The sequence below is a fragment of the Berghia stephanieae genome, chromosome 13 (genome assembly GCF_034508935.2).
Source record: "Berghia stephanieae isolate SIO BIC M18660-M18661 chromosome 13, UCSD_Bste_1.3, whole genome shotgun sequence".
Taxonomy (NCBI): domain Eukaryota; kingdom Metazoa; phylum Mollusca; class Gastropoda; order Nudibranchia; family Aeolidiidae; genus Berghia; species Berghia stephanieae.
Window position 1 is genome coordinate 28,346,926 of NC_088372.1, and position 20,718 is coordinate 28,367,643.

Consider the following 20,718-nt stretch of genomic DNA (forward strand, 5'->3'; position numbering starts at 1 on the left):
TTATTTATGAACATTTTTCTTTTCTTTAGTTATAAACAAATTTATGAGACCTTCATGGAGGGGCAATGTATGCATACCTTAAACAGACAAAAATTGTTATGAATTACGTCGAAGTAAGTGCATTCATAATGCTTCAACTTTCACCTTCCTTTTCTCAAAATCATTTGCTCTTCGACAAGTTTCCTTCTCTTCTACATATTATGATCTCTTGCCCAGTTATCAGGTTGGAAATGGGCGATGATGCCACCATTCATAGCTGCTAGAGGATGTAAAAATTCTAAAATCTTATCACGAAGGGAAAAAAAATATTTGGATAGCCTGTTGCTTGTGGCTTTGAAGTAATTAGTTCAGGTCTAGTTACATGCTCAGAAAGTTGTGAAAAGTTGGAATAGAAAATAGTCAGGAAATCTGGTAAATTTCCTGGAAACTATCCAACTGTAGTGAACCCAGCATTGTGTTGTGGGTATATTTTATTTATTTAAACTTAGACCTTGAAAACTTTTTGATTTGTCTAGGAAGAAAGTCTTGAACTTAATAATAATTGCTACTAGCCTTGTTATTTATTATTCATATTTTTATCACCATTTCTAATTCCAGACCAATATGATATCAGTTGACAGTCTTGGTAAGGCCATTGACACCAGTCAGCTGACAAGGGAATTCGATGGAACCTTGGATTATGATCACGAACAGTGGATTCAGCTCAGACTAGTCAGTATCTACTTTTCCATGTTATTGTTATCTTTTACAGTTCATATAAATAAATAAATTTAAAAAAAATTTGTTGATTAAGTGTACAAGTAATCAAGTAATGAGTTTGTAAAGGATGCAATGTCGAGGTCAAGAGTTTTTGTGATCTGTGGTGCTCATCCAGTCTTTGGCAATGTTCAGCATCATATTTTATTTTAACAATTGTTTTGGACATGTTTGATTTTATCCCTCAAATTTCAATTTTATTTTAATTTCGTACAATGTTTTATCAGAATAAAACTAGTAAAATTTCTAAAATTGATAGGGACCTGTCTCTGTTATGAACTTCAATACATTCAAACTTTAGTACTATGATAATAAATAAAACAATAGATTACATTTACCGTTTGTTGAGCGTTCTACCATATCACGAGGAAGGTACATTACAATAGTTCAGGAAAGAAAAAAATTTTTAAACACACAAACTTGTTAACCCACTTGTAAAGCCTGACAAAAAGTTACGCCACAATCCAAGACAATGACCACCAAAAGAAAGTGAATAGTGAGTCGGTGAGAAAAATCAAGAATTCAACCAATGGGATCATTGGTTTCCTTGAGCACCACACTAATGACAACTCCCTTTTCATTTTCTTTTGGTGAACGTCACCTTTTATTGTGACCTAATTTATAGGGAACTGTCAGACTATGTTAATGTTGATGAAGCTTACAATCTGACTGAGACTGTCGATTTTTATGAAAAAGGTTATTATACAGATTTATTTTTTCTTAAAATCCAGGTTTTACTTTTGAGAAAAGTATACATTCATGTTGGTTATTTGTAATATGCCAAAAGTGGTATGAAGTGATGGATAACCTGATCATATAATCGTATAGCTCTGTTTTATTGAACACTTTATTTATATGCAACTCTTATCAAAATATTTATTTATTTCTCTGTCTTTGTATAAGCGCTTCCGAGTCATTTTGGTGGAAAGGGGTGCTATAGAAATTATGCATTATTATTATTATTATTATTATTATTATTATTATTATTATTATTATTATTATTATTATTATTATTATTATTATTATTATTATTATTATTATTATTATTATTATTATTATTATTATTATTATTATTATTATTATTATTATTATTATTATTATTATTATTATTATTATTATTATTATTATTATTATTATTATTATTATTATATTATTTATTATTATTATTATTATTATTATATTATTATTATTATTATTATTTTATTATTATTATTATTATTATTATATATTATATTTATTATTATTATTATTATTATTATTATTATTAATTATTATTATTATTATTATTATTATTATTATTATTATTATTATTATTATTATTATTATTATTATTTTATTATTATTATTATTATTATTATTATTATTATTATTATTATTATTATTATTATTATTATTATTATTATTATTATTATTATTATTATTATTATTATTATTATTATATTATTATTATCATCATCATCATTATTATTATTATTATTTTATTATTATTATTATTATTATTATTATTATTATTATTATTATTATTATTATTATTATTATTATTATTATTTAAAATTCGTAAATGTGTAAGATCAAGTGGAGTTAATTGTATGAAATTTTAAAAAGGTTACACTCACCTATACTGTTTGTTATAAAAAAAAAAATAAAAATCAGATGTTGGAAGAATTTATATGGAAAGCTTTAGACCTGCTGGACAAACTAGATGAGCTAGGCAAGATCCTGACCAACCCAGAGCTCCCGGATGACCTGAACGGTGCCCAGATGGTCCTGGAGGAACACAACCACCTCAAGAAGAGGGTCACTATGGCACCTGTGGAACAGTTGGCCATGGAGGGACATCAGATTTTACAGAGGATCACTGGAGAATACAGTGGTTAGATATGAATTTTTTTCTTTTTTTTTGTCGTTTTTTTGTAATCCGTTCCTCAAACTGATCGTAGTTTTATAAACGACACAAATTTCTCTTGTCTAAAAATGCCATTATGATGAAATGAAGAAAATAACAGTCAATTTTTATTTCAGTGGGAGGGAGGAAGTGTTTGTGTGTGTGTGTGTGTGCAAATTGACACGAATAGATAATGTAAACAAAAACATTGGTAGCTCAGGGGCGACCTATTAGAATGGAATGGAGTGATAACTGAAATACAGAACAACAATTTTTTAAAGTGTTTGACTGACTGATATTTCATTTTATTCCAGACATTTATGGTTGTTGCCTTTAATGCAGATTTTCATTTATAAGAATTCATAAATTCTCAAATTTGATTTTTCAAGTTACTCCAAAAAAAAAAAAAGAAGGTTTTTAAATCTAGTTTTGTATCTGTCTGAAACATAATTTAATTTTGGACTGTCTAAATATTCTATGCAAAGTTTATCTTTAATTTCTGCGTATCTTGGGTTAAAATGGTGACCATTATTTTAATCAATCCCAGGTTCTGGTGGTCGTCGCTATGTGATATCAGGCAATGCAGACTTCCAGTCAGCCGTGCCACAGATCTCCCAGCTGCTGGACAATCTCCAGTCCACCAAGCAGCACCTTAATCAGCTGTGGACTGTCAAGAAGATGAGGCTGGAACAGTGCCTGCAGCTCCGGATCTTTGAAGAAGATGTGGAGAAGGTAGATAAGGCTGTTTGGTTTTGAACTTTTTTTTGATAATGATCATGAATGTCAGAATTTTGATTTCTGGAAATGAGAAAAGTATCATTAGTATCTTGTGAGGAAAAGAGGTAAAAATCTTGAGATTTGGTGTTTGGCGTGTGGTTTTTGATTGTCGCATAAAGGAACATTTAAAAAGTGAGACAGATTTTTCTTTCTTTTGTTTTTGTTTGTAATGGGATCCAATGGTTTGGTATTTTTCTTTTTAGAAATAACCATATATTTTGTTTGATATACAATTCATGTTTGGGGTGAACAAATGAATTTTTTAGCCTCTTTCTCCCTTTCTCTCTCTCTCTCTCTCTCTCTCTCTCTCTCTCTCTCTCTCTCTCTCTCTCTCTCTGTGTGTCTCTTACCTCCCCCCCCCCCTCTCTCTCTCTCTCACTCACACACTAACTTCCCAATTTTATCTTTATATGTTTTCATAGACGACAAAGCAATCATATATATATATTTTTTTTTTTTTGGTGAATCTGTTGTATAGAAAATAACTATTTACCCCCCTTTGTCTGTAATTCCAGATGTTTGAGTGGATCAGCCACAATAGGGATTTATTTCTAGTCAACTATACAGAAATTGGCAACTGTCACCAGATGGCCGTCGAGCTGGAATCGGAGCATTGTCAGTTTGCCACAAGTGCTGAGGTGAGAATATGGTAGCGTGTTTGTTTTAATAAGAATATGAAACTCTTTGAGACCTTCCACTTATACAGATTTATTTTATATATACAGAAGTTTTGGGGGTCAAATTGTGGTCAGATTTGGATTTTCAAAACTCAATTTTTTAGAGGAAAATGGATAAAAATATTTTTTATTTTATCTCAGAAATTGATATTTGGCTAAATTAAAGGATTTTTCATCTATTCTAAAGCATCTAAAAGTGATAATTAATATGAATAAGGGTAGAAATTATGCATATTTGCTTAATTGATGGATAGAGCCATAAGCTAATAATATCCCACTCCATGCAAATGTTACGTCTATCTTCAATGTCGAAGCTGCAACTGTATTGAAATTATATTTTTTTTTTCATTAAATAGCTGTTTAGTTTGGTGTCGTGTTAGGTTTGTTCTTGCAACATATTTAGCTCATCACATATCATGTAACATTGTAGAAGTAGTGTTTTGGGAATGAAAACAAAATCATTGTGATGTTATGTGCAAAGTTTAACTAAGTAAATTATAGGCTGCTTGAAGTCTAGCAATTGTGTGAAACAAATAGATAAGTAAGACATCTTTCAACAAGGTAAACACTACATAGCAAGAGTTGTTTCAGGCTCAACAATATAAAAGCCCTACTGTCATCTGTAAAATTCAAAATGACAGTTATAGAGAGGTCTTATTGTGTATAGACAGGATGAACAAAAACAATGCAGAAGAGTGTTTGTTTCCTAGGAAATGTATTTATAATAAGAATAGAGGGAAAAACAGTGTACCAGTTTCTTTTTTTCTATGATTTCAAAAACTGTATTTTCCCTTTGCGAGGCAGTGTTACGTTTTTTTTCCTCCCGTACCCAGGAGGTACAGAGTTTGATTCCCTCGTTGTCCTGTGTGACCATGAACAAGTAGATTTCTTCTATAAACTCCTAAAATTTCCTAAATATTGCAGGCATTCTAATAGAGAGGTGAAAAACAAGTTCGCCAGCATAATTACAACAATCTTTATTACTGCCACTGTAACCAACACAATTGCATTAACATTGCCACCTCCACAAAAACAATTATTTAAATTGCGCTTCCTTGACAATGTCATTGTTATCTTCATCATCACTGTGAATCATAATCAACTTCAATATCACTTCCATAGCATCATCATTTTTACTACCACTACCATATCATCATCATTATTGTCATCTTCATCACCATAATCTTCATTATCATTGTCGTCCTTGTCATCATCATCATTGTCATCACTTCATCTTCTATCGAAGCATCGCTATCATTATCACATTGTCACTTTATTTCTCTATGATACACTCTGCCAATGAAGCTTATTGAACTGATCATGATTGAAATGTTATATTTTACATATTTGCATTTTTATGATAGCATGATCATCACTTTCATCATCACCATCACCACTGTTTCCAATAAGAGCATCATCTCTTCTTCTCCACCTCCACAATCAACATCATTACTATTACCGCCTCAACTTCAACAGCACAAGCATTATCAGTACTATCACAATATACTAGCAACATGATAATGAACTCTTTTCTTATATAGATTATAGAGAAAATACTTAAACTTAAAGACATTAAATGAGTCTTATGAATATTAAACATTTACACGATGTAGGAGAGTCCAAGGTTTTTCTCTCAGATATACGATTTTTTTTTTAGGGTAACTCTTCATGTGCTAATCTTTTAATTCAAATTACTGGTTTAGAATTATGAGTTTGAGTTTTAACCGTATGTAAATAGTTTCCATTTGAGATGATGTCTTTGGATTTATAATTAATGTACTACATAAAAAGCACCATTTGCAACATTCTGACAGAGAGACCTTAAAACAACGAAAAAATTAAGAAACTCCTAGAATACTCCTTTTAATCTGTTAGATAATTTTATTTGTAGTATAATGCGACATGAAAAACTGGATAGTGTTGAAATTATTCTGTATCTAGCTTCAAATGGACCTGCCACTGATGTAGGTTGGCTCCATATACAGGGTGTCCACAAAGTCAGGGTACACGTCGTACATCCCCATCTATTTATATTTATTCATTTATGCTATAGATTGTGGAGATTTGGCTGAATGATGCTTTTGTTCACTGAAGAAGAGGTCATGTATAGTTAAAATGCTATTCATTTACATCCCAATCGAATAAGATAGAGTTTTTAAAGAAGAATTTGTACTATTACCATGTACCCAGACGTTATTTTTTTTGTGGCCAGATTGTTTTGCAGATATATATTTCTAAGCCGAACCAACTGAGGATTTGTAATGAAAATATTCCCTTTTAAAAAAAACAAAAATCTTTTATTTGATTGAATTACATTACATCTGTTTTAAGACATGTTTAGTATGACACATAATATAAATGAGGAAGGCGGATGACAAGGCATTTTTGGTTGATAAAGATTTAACGCTCTCCTGTTCACCGTCATTGAAATTTGAACAGATTTGTTTGATTTTCCATGCATATGAACTCGAGAGAGTTAAAAAAAGAAAAGATGGACAGAGAAGTAATACAACTTTATTATTTTTGCTTTAGCCCGCGGCACTTCATTAAATTGTCATACCTTGTGAATCTTTCATTTGATTTCTTCTCTTTACAGAATGTGTACGTGAATATTACCCGTATCCTGGGTATGGCTCAACGTATGTGTGACTCAGGACACTATGCCTCCAACACTATACGCATGGAGGGGGGCAGGCTAGAGAGGGAGTGGAAAAGTTTGGCAGCGGCTCTGGAGGACAGGAGCACTGTACTTAGGATGTCTGTTGTCTTCCATAAAAAGGCTGAACAGGTATGTATCATCAGCCTCTCAATAACACTCTGCCGTACTCTGGAAAAACCTGTATTTTATAATTTAGCCAGAAAACTCGTCCGAATATCGATTTTTTTGAATGACCCTCAACTTGGCAAAAAAGTCTCAAACCTGGCCGTTAACAGTGTTGTCTTTGTCTGAAAAAATTGTAATATCACCTAAAAGGCATCAGGTCTCATCCTTCATGTTAAGTGTTGCCATTGGCTAGGAATCCATTTTAAAGTGCTTTGAGCATGTTTAGTGGATATTGCACTATATAATTGGTCAAGTTTATTAATTTTTAGTTAAAAATGCTTTTTACCCCCCTTTTTTTGTCTATAAAACTGATACATTATAACTATTTTATTTTCTGTAGGACGTTTTGGCAACAATCAGACGATACCACGACTGAATAATTGTTGTATTATTGGTAGCAAAAAAAAAACATAAGTTGTAGGACTAATTCTTTTTAATGTTATTCTATATTACATTTAAAAAGATATTTTCACCTCCAATTACCTCCCTGAAATAACGGTAAATCAGTTTCACCTATTAATGAACAATCAAACAATTTTTAAAAAATTATTTTTTTTTCCATTCATGCTGTGCTGTGCTGTAGAGAGTTAAGGAGAAGAAAAATAAAATCATTGATAACCTCTTGCATTTCAGTATTTGACCCACGTGATTGTATGGCAAAATACATGTTATTCTATATTACATTTTAAAAGATCTTTTCCCCTCCAATTACCCCCCTGAAAAATCGGTAACTCAAGTTTCACCTATTAATGAGCAATCAAACAAATTTTTTTAATTTTTTATTTTTTATTTTTTTTCCATTCATGCTGTGCTGACAGAGAGTTGACAAGAAGAAATATAAAATCATTGATAACGTCTTGAATTTCAGTATTTGGCCCAAGTGATTGTATGGCAGAATACATGTGAGAGTATTAAGATTCCGTCCGGTATAGAAGAGTTGGAGGATGCTTTACAGCAACATCAGAATCTCATAGAAACCATCAGTCAAACCTATGCCGAGGTAAGCATTCCAGTTAGGAGGAGTCTGTAGCCCAATGAATGTATTGTGGAGTTTACATCCTGTCGGACAAAGGAATTAACATTTTGTTTGTTGTGAGACACTCTAGAAATTTCAGGAAAAAAACCCCACATACATGGGAATTTGCCTTTGTTTAGAGATATTCCACTAAAATATGTGTCAGTGCATGATATAATCAGTCGGAAGGTGAAAATTTTGGATTTGCATTTTTTTCAATTTTCTGAAAGATTGTGCTCCCCAGAACATTTTAATCTTTTTTTTTTTGAGTAAATCGGGTGATTTTTCATGAAGTTATGATCAGATGTTTGGGAAAGGTATCCAACAACTTTTCTCAAATTTCATTATTTTTAAACTTGACTAGCTTTAAAAAAATATTGAAGAGAAATTAAGCTTTGATTTTTCCCGAAGATGTACAAAAAGGGTTGATTTAATCATTTATCACAAGAACTCATTTTTGATAAAAATTCTAACTAAACTTGGCAATATCTCAGTTCAAACCTTCTCACCATCCGACTGATTATGTCATTTGTAACAAATAGAAAATGTAGTTTGGAAACATTTATATTTAGATTGAGTAGAGGATCGGATGTTTGGTTTCACATGAAGCTTTTAGAGTGTCAAAAGTAACATTTCAAAATAACTTAAGATTCTGCCTTCATGCTCTTTGACACATTTTCAAAATGTCTTTTATATAAATGTAGATTTTCTTGAAAGATATAGTAGGACAAACTGCACCCCGATCAAAGACCTAAAAAAAAACAACCTAAGAAAGGAGCGCTACTCTCGAATACCCCACTCCCAAGAGAATGCACAAATTCAGTTCTTTTACTCAAGTACCATACATTATGGCATCCCTCCCTGACAACTTGATATTCAGAAAGTCATGAAAAAGTTACTTAGAAAGCATTTCTGACACAAAGAAGACACAACTATTGTATTACAGAGCCATAACCTAACAGCATCTCACACCACACAGATGTTGTGTCTTCTGTATTGATGCTGCAACAGTATGGATTGGATTGGATATTGTGATATCTTAGATATTGCCTTCATGTGCTTTGGAACATTTTCATTTTCACAATGTCTTAGATATTGATATCTTAGATTTCGTCTTCTTATTTTTTGTAACATTTTCATTATATCTTAGATATTGATATCTTAGATTTCGTCTTCTTATTCTTTGTAACATTTTCCCAATGTCTTAGATATTGATATCTTAGATTTCGTTTTCTTGTTATTTGTAACATTTTCACAATGTCTTATATATTGAAATCTTAGATCTGAAATTAGGATTAGTTCATATTCAATATTCCTGCCCATGACTACTTGCAATGTCTGTTTCAGGTTTGTGGGGATGGCAAGGCCTTGCTGGACACTCTACAAACCCCGGTTACATCGTCCAGTGCAAACTCTATCACAGCCAAGGCCGACTATTCTGAGGCAGCAGGACATGTCTTAGATGTTGTTCACGAGGTTTGGATTTTGTTCTTTTATTTTTATTAAAAAAAAAAAAAGCTTTAACCAATCGTCACATTTGTTACGACACAATATACATTTTTTTCGGATTCAGATTTATGGTGTACATCACAAACTTTGAAGAATGAGCTTTGTTTAATTAATATGAACATAAATTTGTTTTGTAGAGAGCTTGTTTGAGTTTAATGAATCAATTTTTCAGCTGGGTAAGCCTGCCATTTTGGGAACATACTGAAAATCATCAGTAAGGAGAGAGTTAATAAAGCACAATATCCATTAAATGTGATGAAAGCGCTTTTACAAGGGGACCAAAGCCACCAACACTTAATATTAAAGACCTGTAAATTTTAAGTCTGAAGACGGAATTTTGTACCTTGAGATATATTGCCTTTATAGCCATTTTATGAAAATTGTCCTCAAATAAATAAATAAATAAATACCAAAATTTAGCAATGAATATACAGGGTGTCCAGGGAAGTCGGAAAGTTGGAAATTGGTTTGGAAATTTCATACTTGGTCGGAAATGTTGGAAATAATGGGACTGAGGGTGAAATTTCCTTTAAAATGAGAAAAATTAGAAATTTTTTGCTTAAAATGCGATATCAAAAATGTGCGAAGGACAACTGCTGTGCACAAAATTATTATTATTTTACTGCTACAACTGCACTACTACAAACACTACCACATCATAATCCCTATCACCAACACCACTCACTAATGTAACCACCACCACTACCACATCCACATCCTATACCATCACTACAAAATTACCACATCATCATACCCACCACCACCACTACTCCAACCACATCATCATCCCAATCACCAACACCACACCACTACTGCAACCATCACCACATCATCATCCCCACTACCACAACATTATCATTATCCCTACCACCACCACTACAACCACCGCCACACCACCATTGCTACAACTACTACTACATCATCATCTTTACCACCAGCACCACTACTACAACCGCTACTTCATCATCATCCCTACCCCCTACACTACTATAACCACCACCACATCACCGTGCCTATCAGCGTCAACTCTACTACAACCACCACCATCGCCACTGCTATAACAACCACCACATCACTATCCATAACACTAACACCATTACTACAACAACCATATCATCATCTCATCCCTACCACCACCACTACCTTTGCAACAACTGCTACATCATAATCCCTACCACCATCACAATCACCACTACTACATCCATTACAACTACCAAAACACTATCATCTCTACCACTAATACCAACAAATCATATGAGTATTTTTAAAAAATGAAAATGGGGGTGGGTGGTGGCTTTTGACATTGTATAATCACATAGTACCATTCTCTAAGTAGATAAGATTTTATAAGTTGCTATCCGTTTTTTAACTTTTGAAATTCCTCCGAGTGTTGTCAAAAATTGCTGCAAGAAACATTTTGGGTTGCATCTCAGCAAATTTTTATGAAATTCAAATTTATAGATAATAGTCATGGATGGGTCATGATCTGTGCACTGAGAAATTTCCTCCTTTTTTGACCAGTCATCTTCACCTCTGCTCTTACTTTCAAATAAATATGGATTGTGTTGCGGTAAGACCTATTTTAAGTAGGATTGTCTTTTTTAAGCGTATAGAACGCTGTTTGTATAAAATATCTGGTAGGAAATTTCACTTCTAGGTAGGAAATTTTAAGGTTGGATTTCCCTGGACACCCTGATATATGAAAAATTTATTTTTCTATTTTTTGTGGGAAACACTATGCTTAAATCAAAGCCCTATCTCCACTGAGTAAAAATCTTTGTGAATTTTGAAAATCCATTCATAAATTAAAAAAAGTTATGTAGTTTCATGTTGTGTGTCAAGCAGCGCAAATTGGGTTGATGTTTTGTGATGATATGTGGAAAGTAGTTATCATATTCCAATGAAATTTGAGACATAAATAGAAGAAATGTGCATATATAACTTATTAACAGCAAAATATCCCCTCTTGATAGTTTTAGAAATATTTTACTCAAAAAGGCAAACATCTGTTTTTAACGGTATTCTAGTGGTCGCACAATGTTTGCTGTTTGACATAATCTAAAATGACCTCTTCACTAACTGACTGCCAACTCTCATTTCTATTCATTACTGGTGCTGAAATGACCTTAAGTTGTTACCAAGCACTGTAAAACCCTTCAAAACGAGACATCGAAATACTTTGAAATGAAATTGTTTAGTTTTGCAAAGGGATTAAATTCAAAAGCAAACCCACCCCCCCCCCCCCCCTTTTATTTTTTTGAAAATGAAAGGAAACTCATGGCGGGAATGTTGCATGTTGCTAGTACTGGGTAATTCATTAAAAGATTGCAGGCAGAGATTCTCAGTGGAAATTAAAAAAAAAAAAGTTCTTTTGAAGAGGGTTGTGAATTATAATAGTTTGCTTTACTTTTCTCTTTTCATGTCTGTTTCCCATTATAGTGTCTTTGCTATTTTGAAAGATACAAAGAAAATCTTTCGTAATTTGAGGGATGATTTATATTTTGGAAATTTGTAGAGACAGACCAACAGAAATACAATGTTTATAGTTAAAGAGAGAATGAGACGTTAACTTCTATTACATTTATTGCCTGCAGGTTTTAGATCATCAACGCCACTTAGAACAAATTTGGCATGGGAAGAAGGTCAAGTTACACCAAAGATTGGGCCTGAGACTGTTCCAGCAGGACGTCAAACAGGTTGGTTTTAATACTACAGACATATTGTCATTTTTATCAATAAAATCGTAATCTATAATTTTAAAAAGAAAAGCTAAATTCAGGTTTTATTTACCTCAAGATTCTAATTTTTATAGCCGCTGGATTTCAGGAAAAGAATTTGTGAAAACATGTTCATTTTACTCTTGAGTTTCCCATAATGATCAACAATACACATATGCTTTTGTTTTTATAAATGGGTTTTTTATAAAGAAGGGAGAAAGATTCACATATACAAGGTTGACACATCTGTATTCTTGAATTCTGATATTTATAAAGATAATATATTTTTTTCACAGATATCCCCCCCCCCCCCCAAAATAACCCCCACCCCCCCAAAAAAAAAACCCAAAAAAAAAACAAAACAAAGACAAAAAAAAACCCCAACCTCTCCCCTCCCCACCTCCCTCCCACAAAAAAAGTTGTCCCTGTTTTGCCTTGCCTGCTTATAATGGTGGAAAGAATCTTTAATAATATTTTAATATATTTTCATTATTTCTTTTTTTTTCTTCTCAAGTTACTGGAATTTAGGTTGTTTGTATACATTAGTTGTGCGATTTATACAGGTATAACTTTAAAGCCTATTTAATATTTCTTTTTTTTTTTCTACAAAGCATGTTGATAGGATTTTTTCTCCTATTATGGTTGATGAAAAAGGTTAAAATTTTTATTCCAAATTTTTTTTTTCACATTGAATAATCTTTACTTGACTTTAAAATATTATTGTCTACTGTCCACATAGGTCATTGACTGGTTAAACAATCACGGAGACGTCTTCTTGAAGAAGAACACTTCCATCGGCAAATCATTACAGAGGGCCAAAGCATTACAGAAGAGTCATGAACACTTTGAGTCTGTGGCTAGAGTGAGTGTTTCTTATTATTATTATTGTTGTTGTTGTTGTTGTTGTTCTTCTTCTTCTTCTTCTTCTTCTTCTTCTTCTTCTTCTTCTTCTTCTTCTTCTTCTTCTTCTTCTTCTTCTTCTTCTCCTTCTCCTTCTTCTTCTTCTTCTTCTTCTTCTTCTTCTTCTTCTTCTTCTTCTTAGTATTATTATTATTGTTATTATTATTATTATTATTATTATTATTATTATTATTATTATTATTATTTTATTATTATTATTATTATTATTATTATTATTATTGTACGTATTGATGGTATTACGATTGTTGTATTTTTGTGTGGTGTATCAGTTTATTTTTTGGTTCCATTTACCATTTTAGTTATTCATTTTTTTTCCCACTTTCATGTATGTTGTCATCAAATTGTTGATTTATAAGCGAAAGCCTAAGATTGAATAAACTTTGAAACTTTGAACTCTTAAAATTGGAACTTATGTTTATGGATATTTGGTTGGGAGTGGGGGGAGGCTTTCTTTATCCAACAATTATAGTGGAATTTGTATAAGATGGGGGGGGGGGGGGGGGGGGGGGGGGGGGGTCTCGATAGCTAAGTTGGTAGAGCACTCGATTCACACCAAAATCGATCCCAGATGCAGTCAAGATATTTTTCGGATCCTTCTGTCTACCCAGCAGCGAATGGGTAGTCAGGTATTTGAGATCATGAGGTAAGTACTTTGCGATAGTCTAGCATCCTTTCCAAAGGATAGCAAGCAATTGCTATTGTCCATTTCAAGCAAAAGAAACCGGGATAAACTCCGGCTCCATAGGCCTAGTGATTTTGAGGACTACTTGTATAAGATGGACATCTTCTATCCATGACAAAATTTTCTGTTTTATTGTGTCAAAGCTATCAGATTCAACTTTCTACAAATAAGGCCAATCTTGAACTTTCTTTTGAAAATAAATTGTTTTATTTTATGTTTTAATTTTTTAAATCCCCCTACTTCATATGTTGCTAGTTTTCCCTTTTTGTTTCGCCAATTTTGTTCTTACTTGATTTGCAAATTACATACAATAGCCATTATTGTCAGTCATATATAATAAAACCAATAAAAAAATCTTGGAAGATCATGCAATGAGTTAAATTTAGTATGAGAGTTGTCATTAGACAAATGCAACAACAAATATTGTGTGAAAGTGACGAATTGCGGTGTCATTGCTTACCTCCAATAATTGTCAACTTTCGTCGGAAAGTGTTGGTAATAGGCAGACAACTTTTGTCTTGAGAAGAGTTTGCAACTCGCTCAATAATGATATCATCACTGGCTTACTGTTTGGTTTAAACTAGTTCAAAGGACTGGTTTGTAAGCAAAAAATCTGTCCTTGATTGCGTTGGACAAATGATTGGTGTACACCAGTTGAGAATAGAGAGATAAAAATGGTACATGAATTTATTATCTGTATACCATGATAGGCTTACCACAGCATTTGTTTTACCACATTTGTTTAAATTTAAGACATTTAGATATTCTCAGTTTTAATTATGCACCTCAACATTGTCCAACTCGATTCACACAAGTTTCATCTGCGGATTCACAGCTTACATCTCAAAACCAAGTGGGACATCATAAAGTGATTGCTCGTATTGATAGTTTACTTGTCATATATTTTGAAGGCTGTTTGATCCTTTCTACCTACTACTCTCTATTCAAATAGATATTCGAGATTGATGCAAAGATAAAAAAATCGATTAGATATTTGAGATTGATGCGAAGATTAAAAAATCGATTAGATATTTGAGATTGATGCGAAGATTAAAAAATCGATTAGATATTTGAGATTGATGCGAAGATAAAAAAATCAATTAGATATTTGAGATTGATGCGAAGATTAAAAAATCGATTAGATATTTGAGATTGATGCGAAGATAAAAAAATCGATTAGATATTTGAGAATGATGCGAAGATTAAAACAATAAATGTCGGAGGTTCATGATTCATGCGATAATTTTCTTTCTTGGACAGAATACTATCACCAATGCAGAGAAGTTGTTGGCTGCAGCGGACGAGTTGGCTCAGACTGGAGAGTGTGATGCCACTGAGATCTACAGTGAGGCCCACGAGTTAGAACAACGTATGCACAGCTTCTTGACTGCCTTACAGAGACGCAGGGCTGTGTTGGATATGACTGTCATATTCTATTCCCATGTACACGAGGTGAGTTTTTTCCCCATTTAAAAATTTTTTAAAATCAAATTTTTCCCTTTTTCTAAATTAAAATAACTCACACTTATGAAAATTATTTAAGGTTGAAATATGAACTTGAAAATGGAAGCTCGCCAAGCCAAAGCTCTGAATGGTATGAATCCTCCAGGGTAGTAGGAAAAGTTTTTTCATGCTTTATGAGATGTCTCAGATATTTAACTTTGAAAGAGAAAAGGAAGATGAATATTGATATTGATTGAAGCCTCCAGGGAAGTGGGAAAAGTTTTTTCATGCTTTATGAGATGTCTCAGATATTTAACTTTGAAAGAGAAAAGGAAGGTGGATATTGATGTCAAGACATTCTCTGAATGTGAAATATACAAAATGGTTCTTTATTCACAGCGGACATTTAACTTTGAAAGAGAAAAGGAAGATGGATATTGATGTCAAGCCATTCTCTGAATGTGATATTTACTAAATGGTTCTTTATTCATAGTGGCCAACTGTCCTGATAAAATTGAGACTGTTTTGATTCAGCAATCTAAAAGAATAGATGGACTGTTTATAAGTATGCAAATGACCCTTGGAGGTCATAGGGTTACGATTTAATGAGCATAATTAAAGCAAAGATCAAATAGAGAGTTTTTAAGGTAGACCTCAGTGTTTAACAATGTCAAATTATATTTTATAATAGTCCGAATATACTGCCGTTTTGGGTCATGAAGGTAGTGCTGTATAGGGTGTTCCATTTTAGCTCTTTTTAAGTTGGCCGCTATGTTTATTTATATTTTCTTTGAATATTACAACTTTTATTGTATTGATAAGAGCAATATGCAAGGTTTACTTTGTTCATTTTCTTTGTTTTCCCACATTTGTTTTAAAAATTCTTTGTCCTTTTAGCTTATTCCTATCACTGCAAAACTCCATGTTTCCTTTTCAGCTAACCAACTGGTTAGAAGACCTCCATACAGAACTCCAGAGCACAGAGCTGGCTGATAGCGTGGAAGGGGCTGAGCAGCTGATAGCCCAGTTCAATCAGCAACGGGAGACCACTCTAGAGGCAGCCATCAACACTGTTGGGGAGGGGGAGACTTTATTAGAACAACTTAGGTGAGGTGGCTGTAGGGTAAAAGCTTATTTTTTTTAATTAATTGAGAAAATTGATTTGGAATTGTGTCTGGATGAAGTAGTTGTGAGTTTATACCAGGCTTCTTTGGACAACCACAATATCTTATTTAACAGACTCAGCTAACCAATTACGGCATGGCATGACTAAGGCCGTGAGAGCAAAATTGATCAATTTTGTAACTTGTTAGATTATGGTTAAACGATAGGCATATCAATGGTGTCATTCCCTAACCTGGTAAGCATGGTATCGGTCTAGTACAGAGACTTGAGTGGCAGTAAAAATTTCTGTTGCTCTCTACATTTTCTTCTCCCCCCCTCTTCAACTTATCAGGACACTGTACCGGTCCTCTGCTTCTTGTTCTTGAGATTTTACCAGTAAGACCAGTACCGCTATTACCAGTTCTCAGTCTCGACATTGCTCAGCACTACCAGAAATGGGTTCTGAAATTATGAGCTATAATTTTTTTCCAGCTACAAGATTGGAGAATGACATTGTTGATATATTTACGTGTAAATAGTAGTTAGATTGATAGTATCTGTATTCATCAATGTGTAATTATGTCAATCAGTCAAAAGTTTAATAATACTATGCACATTTTTTCAGGATTATTTGTAAAGAATCTGAGAAATCCGGCCACAGTGCTGACTATAAACATATAGAAGGTAAGTCGAGCTGTATGATTGGTCTGTTTAGAGTAAAAAATCAATTGTATTTGATGAATTCATAGGTGATGATTTATTCGTAATTAATTGTTTTCTTGCTTAAACTTTACTCATACTCATAAACCCTTTCTCCATCTGTGTCAAAATAATAGAATTGAGATCATTTTTTGTTCAATTTTGTTTCATCTCCTTACTTCTGCATTACTGTTGACGAACAGTAAAATTTATTAAGTATAACCGTTAATACTATTCATATTAAAAGTCAATCACATTTGTTTGTTTTTTTGTGAACGCACATTAAAAGTCTGTCAACCTGTGATGTATTTCTGTTACTGAGTATATGGAATCTTAATTTTTGTGCTACTGCTAATAAGTATTAGAAGTCAGGTAATGTTCATGCACTTTTAACTTCTCTTTGAATCGCAATGGGCGATTGGGATAGTGCCAAACTTATCTTTTGATGATCTGAAATGGCATGTATTTATAATTTTCCATGGCCTTTCTAATTTTTAGGTGTATTAAATCAGCTGAATGAGAGTCGAAGCCAGTTGGAAGAGCTGTGGGCTGCCAGGAAGATGAAGCTGGATCTGTGTCTTCAACTACAGGCCTTTGAGAGGGATGCCATGGAGGTGGGTATCTTTCATCCATTTTAGGGGTTTGACCTCAAAATACAATAGTTTGCTACTCTGTCTTTATATAAACAAAATTAGACTCAAACAGATTTATTTGACCAGAGAGTCCTTATTTTATGTATTTCCGTCAAACTCTATGTTCTAGTCTTGAAAAGTTTTTGTATATGAAATAAAGATGTTCACACCCTCCTACATGGGGTTGCTAGATGGGAGTATAGATAATTAATTGAGAAATGAACAATGTCAACATGATGATGATAGTTCTGTTTTGTTCCCAAACGAAGCCTCTCCATTTTCACTCTTTCGTTAGTATTTTACGATCACCGGCTTCAGGCAGCCCCTACCATTTTCATGATTCGCCCGTGTTGTGTTTTGAGTAAATTGAGATTAAGATAATCTTGTCAATGGGCCAAAAAAAGAAACACCCAACAAAATACTGACAGTGGAGCAATATGTTGGGTATTTCATATTACAGAGCAATGTCTCATCTACTAGGCCATATTGTCCTTGGATGACTGATGAGATTATCAAAATTGATCTGTTTCATTTCATTCATCTTCTTCTTCTTCTTTTTTTCCAGCTTATGTCGCATTTTGCAGGGTTTCCATAATGAATGCCACATTTCCATGCATCTCGGTTCATAGCATCATCTTCTTCATATCGTCCTTTACCCTCTCCAACCATCTAGTCTTTGGGCGTCCCTTTTTCCTCTTTCCCGCTCATTGTATATCCAATACTTTCCTTCCCACGCACTCCCTCTCTCGTCTCTTAACTCTCTTGAGTTCACCTTCATTGAGAATCGAACAAATTTGTTCAATTTTCCATGCATATGAACTCGAGAGAGTTAACATGTACAAACCATTTCAATCTATCTTTTCTCATCTTTATTGATACATTCTTCACTTCAGTCGACCTTCGAATTTTTGTTTAAGGGTGACTAGCAATTGTTGCTTTCTGTTTATCACTTCAGAAATAACTAAATTCTGACTCCATGGGCTTTATGCTGTGAAAGGTTTCTCTTCATTCATAGGATGTTAATGCAGATTGCACTCCATGATTAGATGTCGTGACGCACAGACTAAGAAGAAGAAATGTGTTGTTTTCTATGAGTACCTCTATCTCAACCCATTGTCGTTATTTATTGTTTATTTTAGGTTTCAAGTCAGCTAGAGCTTTTGTCAGAAGAGTTGCAGCACATGGAGATGGTGACTGATGGCAGCAAGGCAGAACAACTGCTGCAGATACACAATGAGAGTGTCATGCATGTACAGAACTGTACATATGAAGTGACACAGAGGGGGCAGGAATTGGCACAGGTAGGTGTTAGAAATAAGAAAAAAAAAATAGTTATTTCGAAATGACATTAGGATCAAGCCACACATGTATAATGCATACAAGAGATTATAAAGATGAAAATGATTTGGTAGAAAGGGAAAATCTGTGTGAAGATATAATGTGGATTTTATTCAAAACACCTTTATATTTTGTGCCTTGTATTGCATTGTCTACTTACTTAATTCACGCAATGGAAAGTATGAAAATGTTTTCTGTGGTTAATGTAAATGTAACAAAACTTTTATTAGGTATAGATAGCATGAAGTTAACGTCACTCAGGTCTTTGTTATTCCTTTTTGCCATCCGCGTTTATGAGAAATTCTCACTAAACTATATTAACCAGACTATAAATGTTTTAAGGTTACACATAGTTTTGTGTGTTAGACCGTTATACTTCCGGATGGCAATGTTGTGAGCTTCTTAGCCAAGCGCATACTATCTATAGATATATTTGACCAAGTATTGATGTCTTTATTGATAATTTCTAAACAGTTGATGAGCGAGCATGATGCAGATGCTGTGACACGTATCTCAGGCCTGCTGGAATACTTGAATGAGAGGCAGGCAGACCTGGAGGGCTTGGCAGAACAGAAACGAATCAGATTACAACAATGTGTTCATCTTAGAAACTTTGAAATTGAGGCTAGGCAGGTGAGAAATGATTTTGTGATCTTAAATCAATCTACAAACTTGCCCTAAACTATCTTGTGTACTGACATATTATATATGTATGTATATATTATATATACTATATTTTGTGACAACAGTGATTTGCAATTTATAATCGGTTTTATTGAATAACATCATTTTTATCCGGTGTGTGTTGGGGGGAAGGAGAGGTCCTGATAGCTCCGGTGGTAGAGCACTCGCTTCACACTCAAAGGGACAGAGATCGATCTTGGGTGCAGTCAGATTTTTTTTTCCTGACCCCTTTGTCCAGCCATCAGTGAATGGATAGCTGAGTCTGTTAGATTTGGTGGAATGTACTTTGCGATAGACTAGTGCCGTATCCAAAGGATAGCAAACAATTACTATTGTCCATTTCACGCTGTAGAAAACGGGATAAATTCCGGTTCAATGGGCCGAATGGCTCTGAAAGACTACTAAAAGAAAAAGCATTTTTGACAGAGATAGGCTTGATGAGAAAAATATTATTTCTATATGAATAGCTCTGTGGGCATTTTCACAAATTCACCACACCTTCACAGTGCTTCATTTATCCTCCAGGTGGTCGTATGAAATCAAATTTGCCTGCTGGATTATAAAAAAATTTTGTGACGAGTTCCAGTTCCGTTTTATAACAAATGTTATGTACATGACTGAAGTTTCAGAATAATAATATAGTATGCGATTGTTAAATCAAATTTAAACATCTTATAATATTTTCCTTTTTCTTCCTTAGTCTTTTCTCTATCAAAATCCTTCCGAAATTGCTTATATAATTATGACTGACATCTAACGATAATGTATCCAAAGGGTTTGAGTTATCGAAATTTATTTTAATGGTCTTTACAAAGTTGCTGTCTGTATCTTTATGGAATTCAGTATGTTATAAACCCTCAATATAAATATCCAATCACTTGCTAAACTGAATAAAAGTTAGGACATAATGTTTTTTTTACTGGAGTTCAGCACTCAAAAGGGGGTCGGTCTATGTGTTTGCATAAAAGTTCAGTAAATTTTTGCGTCCTGAATTGGCAACTCTGTCTGTTATAAACCCTCAGTATAAATATCCAATCACCTGCTAAACTGAATAA

The 20,718-nt window shown here is 33.3% G+C and overlaps 1 protein-coding gene across 1 annotated transcript in view; it reads left to right on the top strand.

Annotated features, from left to right (window-relative positions):
* LOC144958745 (triple functional domain protein-like) overlaps window positions 1-20,718 on the top strand; it is a 250,216-nt gene that overhangs the window by 5,331 nt on the left and 224,167 nt on the right. Inside the window, exons 6-20 of the mRNA XM_078890919.1 lie at window positions 598-711; window positions 2,410-2,629; window positions 3,189-3,373; window positions 3,934-4,056; window positions 6,692-6,883; window positions 7,788-7,919; window positions 9,282-9,410; window positions 12,038-12,139; window positions 12,900-13,022; window positions 15,024-15,215; window positions 16,144-16,313; window positions 16,936-16,994; window positions 17,508-17,623; window positions 18,781-18,942; window positions 19,454-19,612. Coding sequence (XP_078747045.1) covers window positions 598-711; window positions 2,410-2,629; window positions 3,189-3,373; window positions 3,934-4,056; window positions 6,692-6,883; window positions 7,788-7,919; window positions 9,282-9,410; window positions 12,038-12,139; window positions 12,900-13,022; window positions 15,024-15,215; window positions 16,144-16,313; window positions 16,936-16,994; window positions 17,508-17,623; window positions 18,781-18,942; window positions 19,454-19,612 — 2,178 coding nt within the window. The remainder of the gene's footprint in view (window positions 1-597; window positions 712-2,409; window positions 2,630-3,188; window positions 3,374-3,933; window positions 4,057-6,691; window positions 6,884-7,787; window positions 7,920-9,281; window positions 9,411-12,037; window positions 12,140-12,899; window positions 13,023-15,023; window positions 15,216-16,143; window positions 16,314-16,935; window positions 16,995-17,507; window positions 17,624-18,780; window positions 18,943-19,453; window positions 19,613-20,718) is intronic.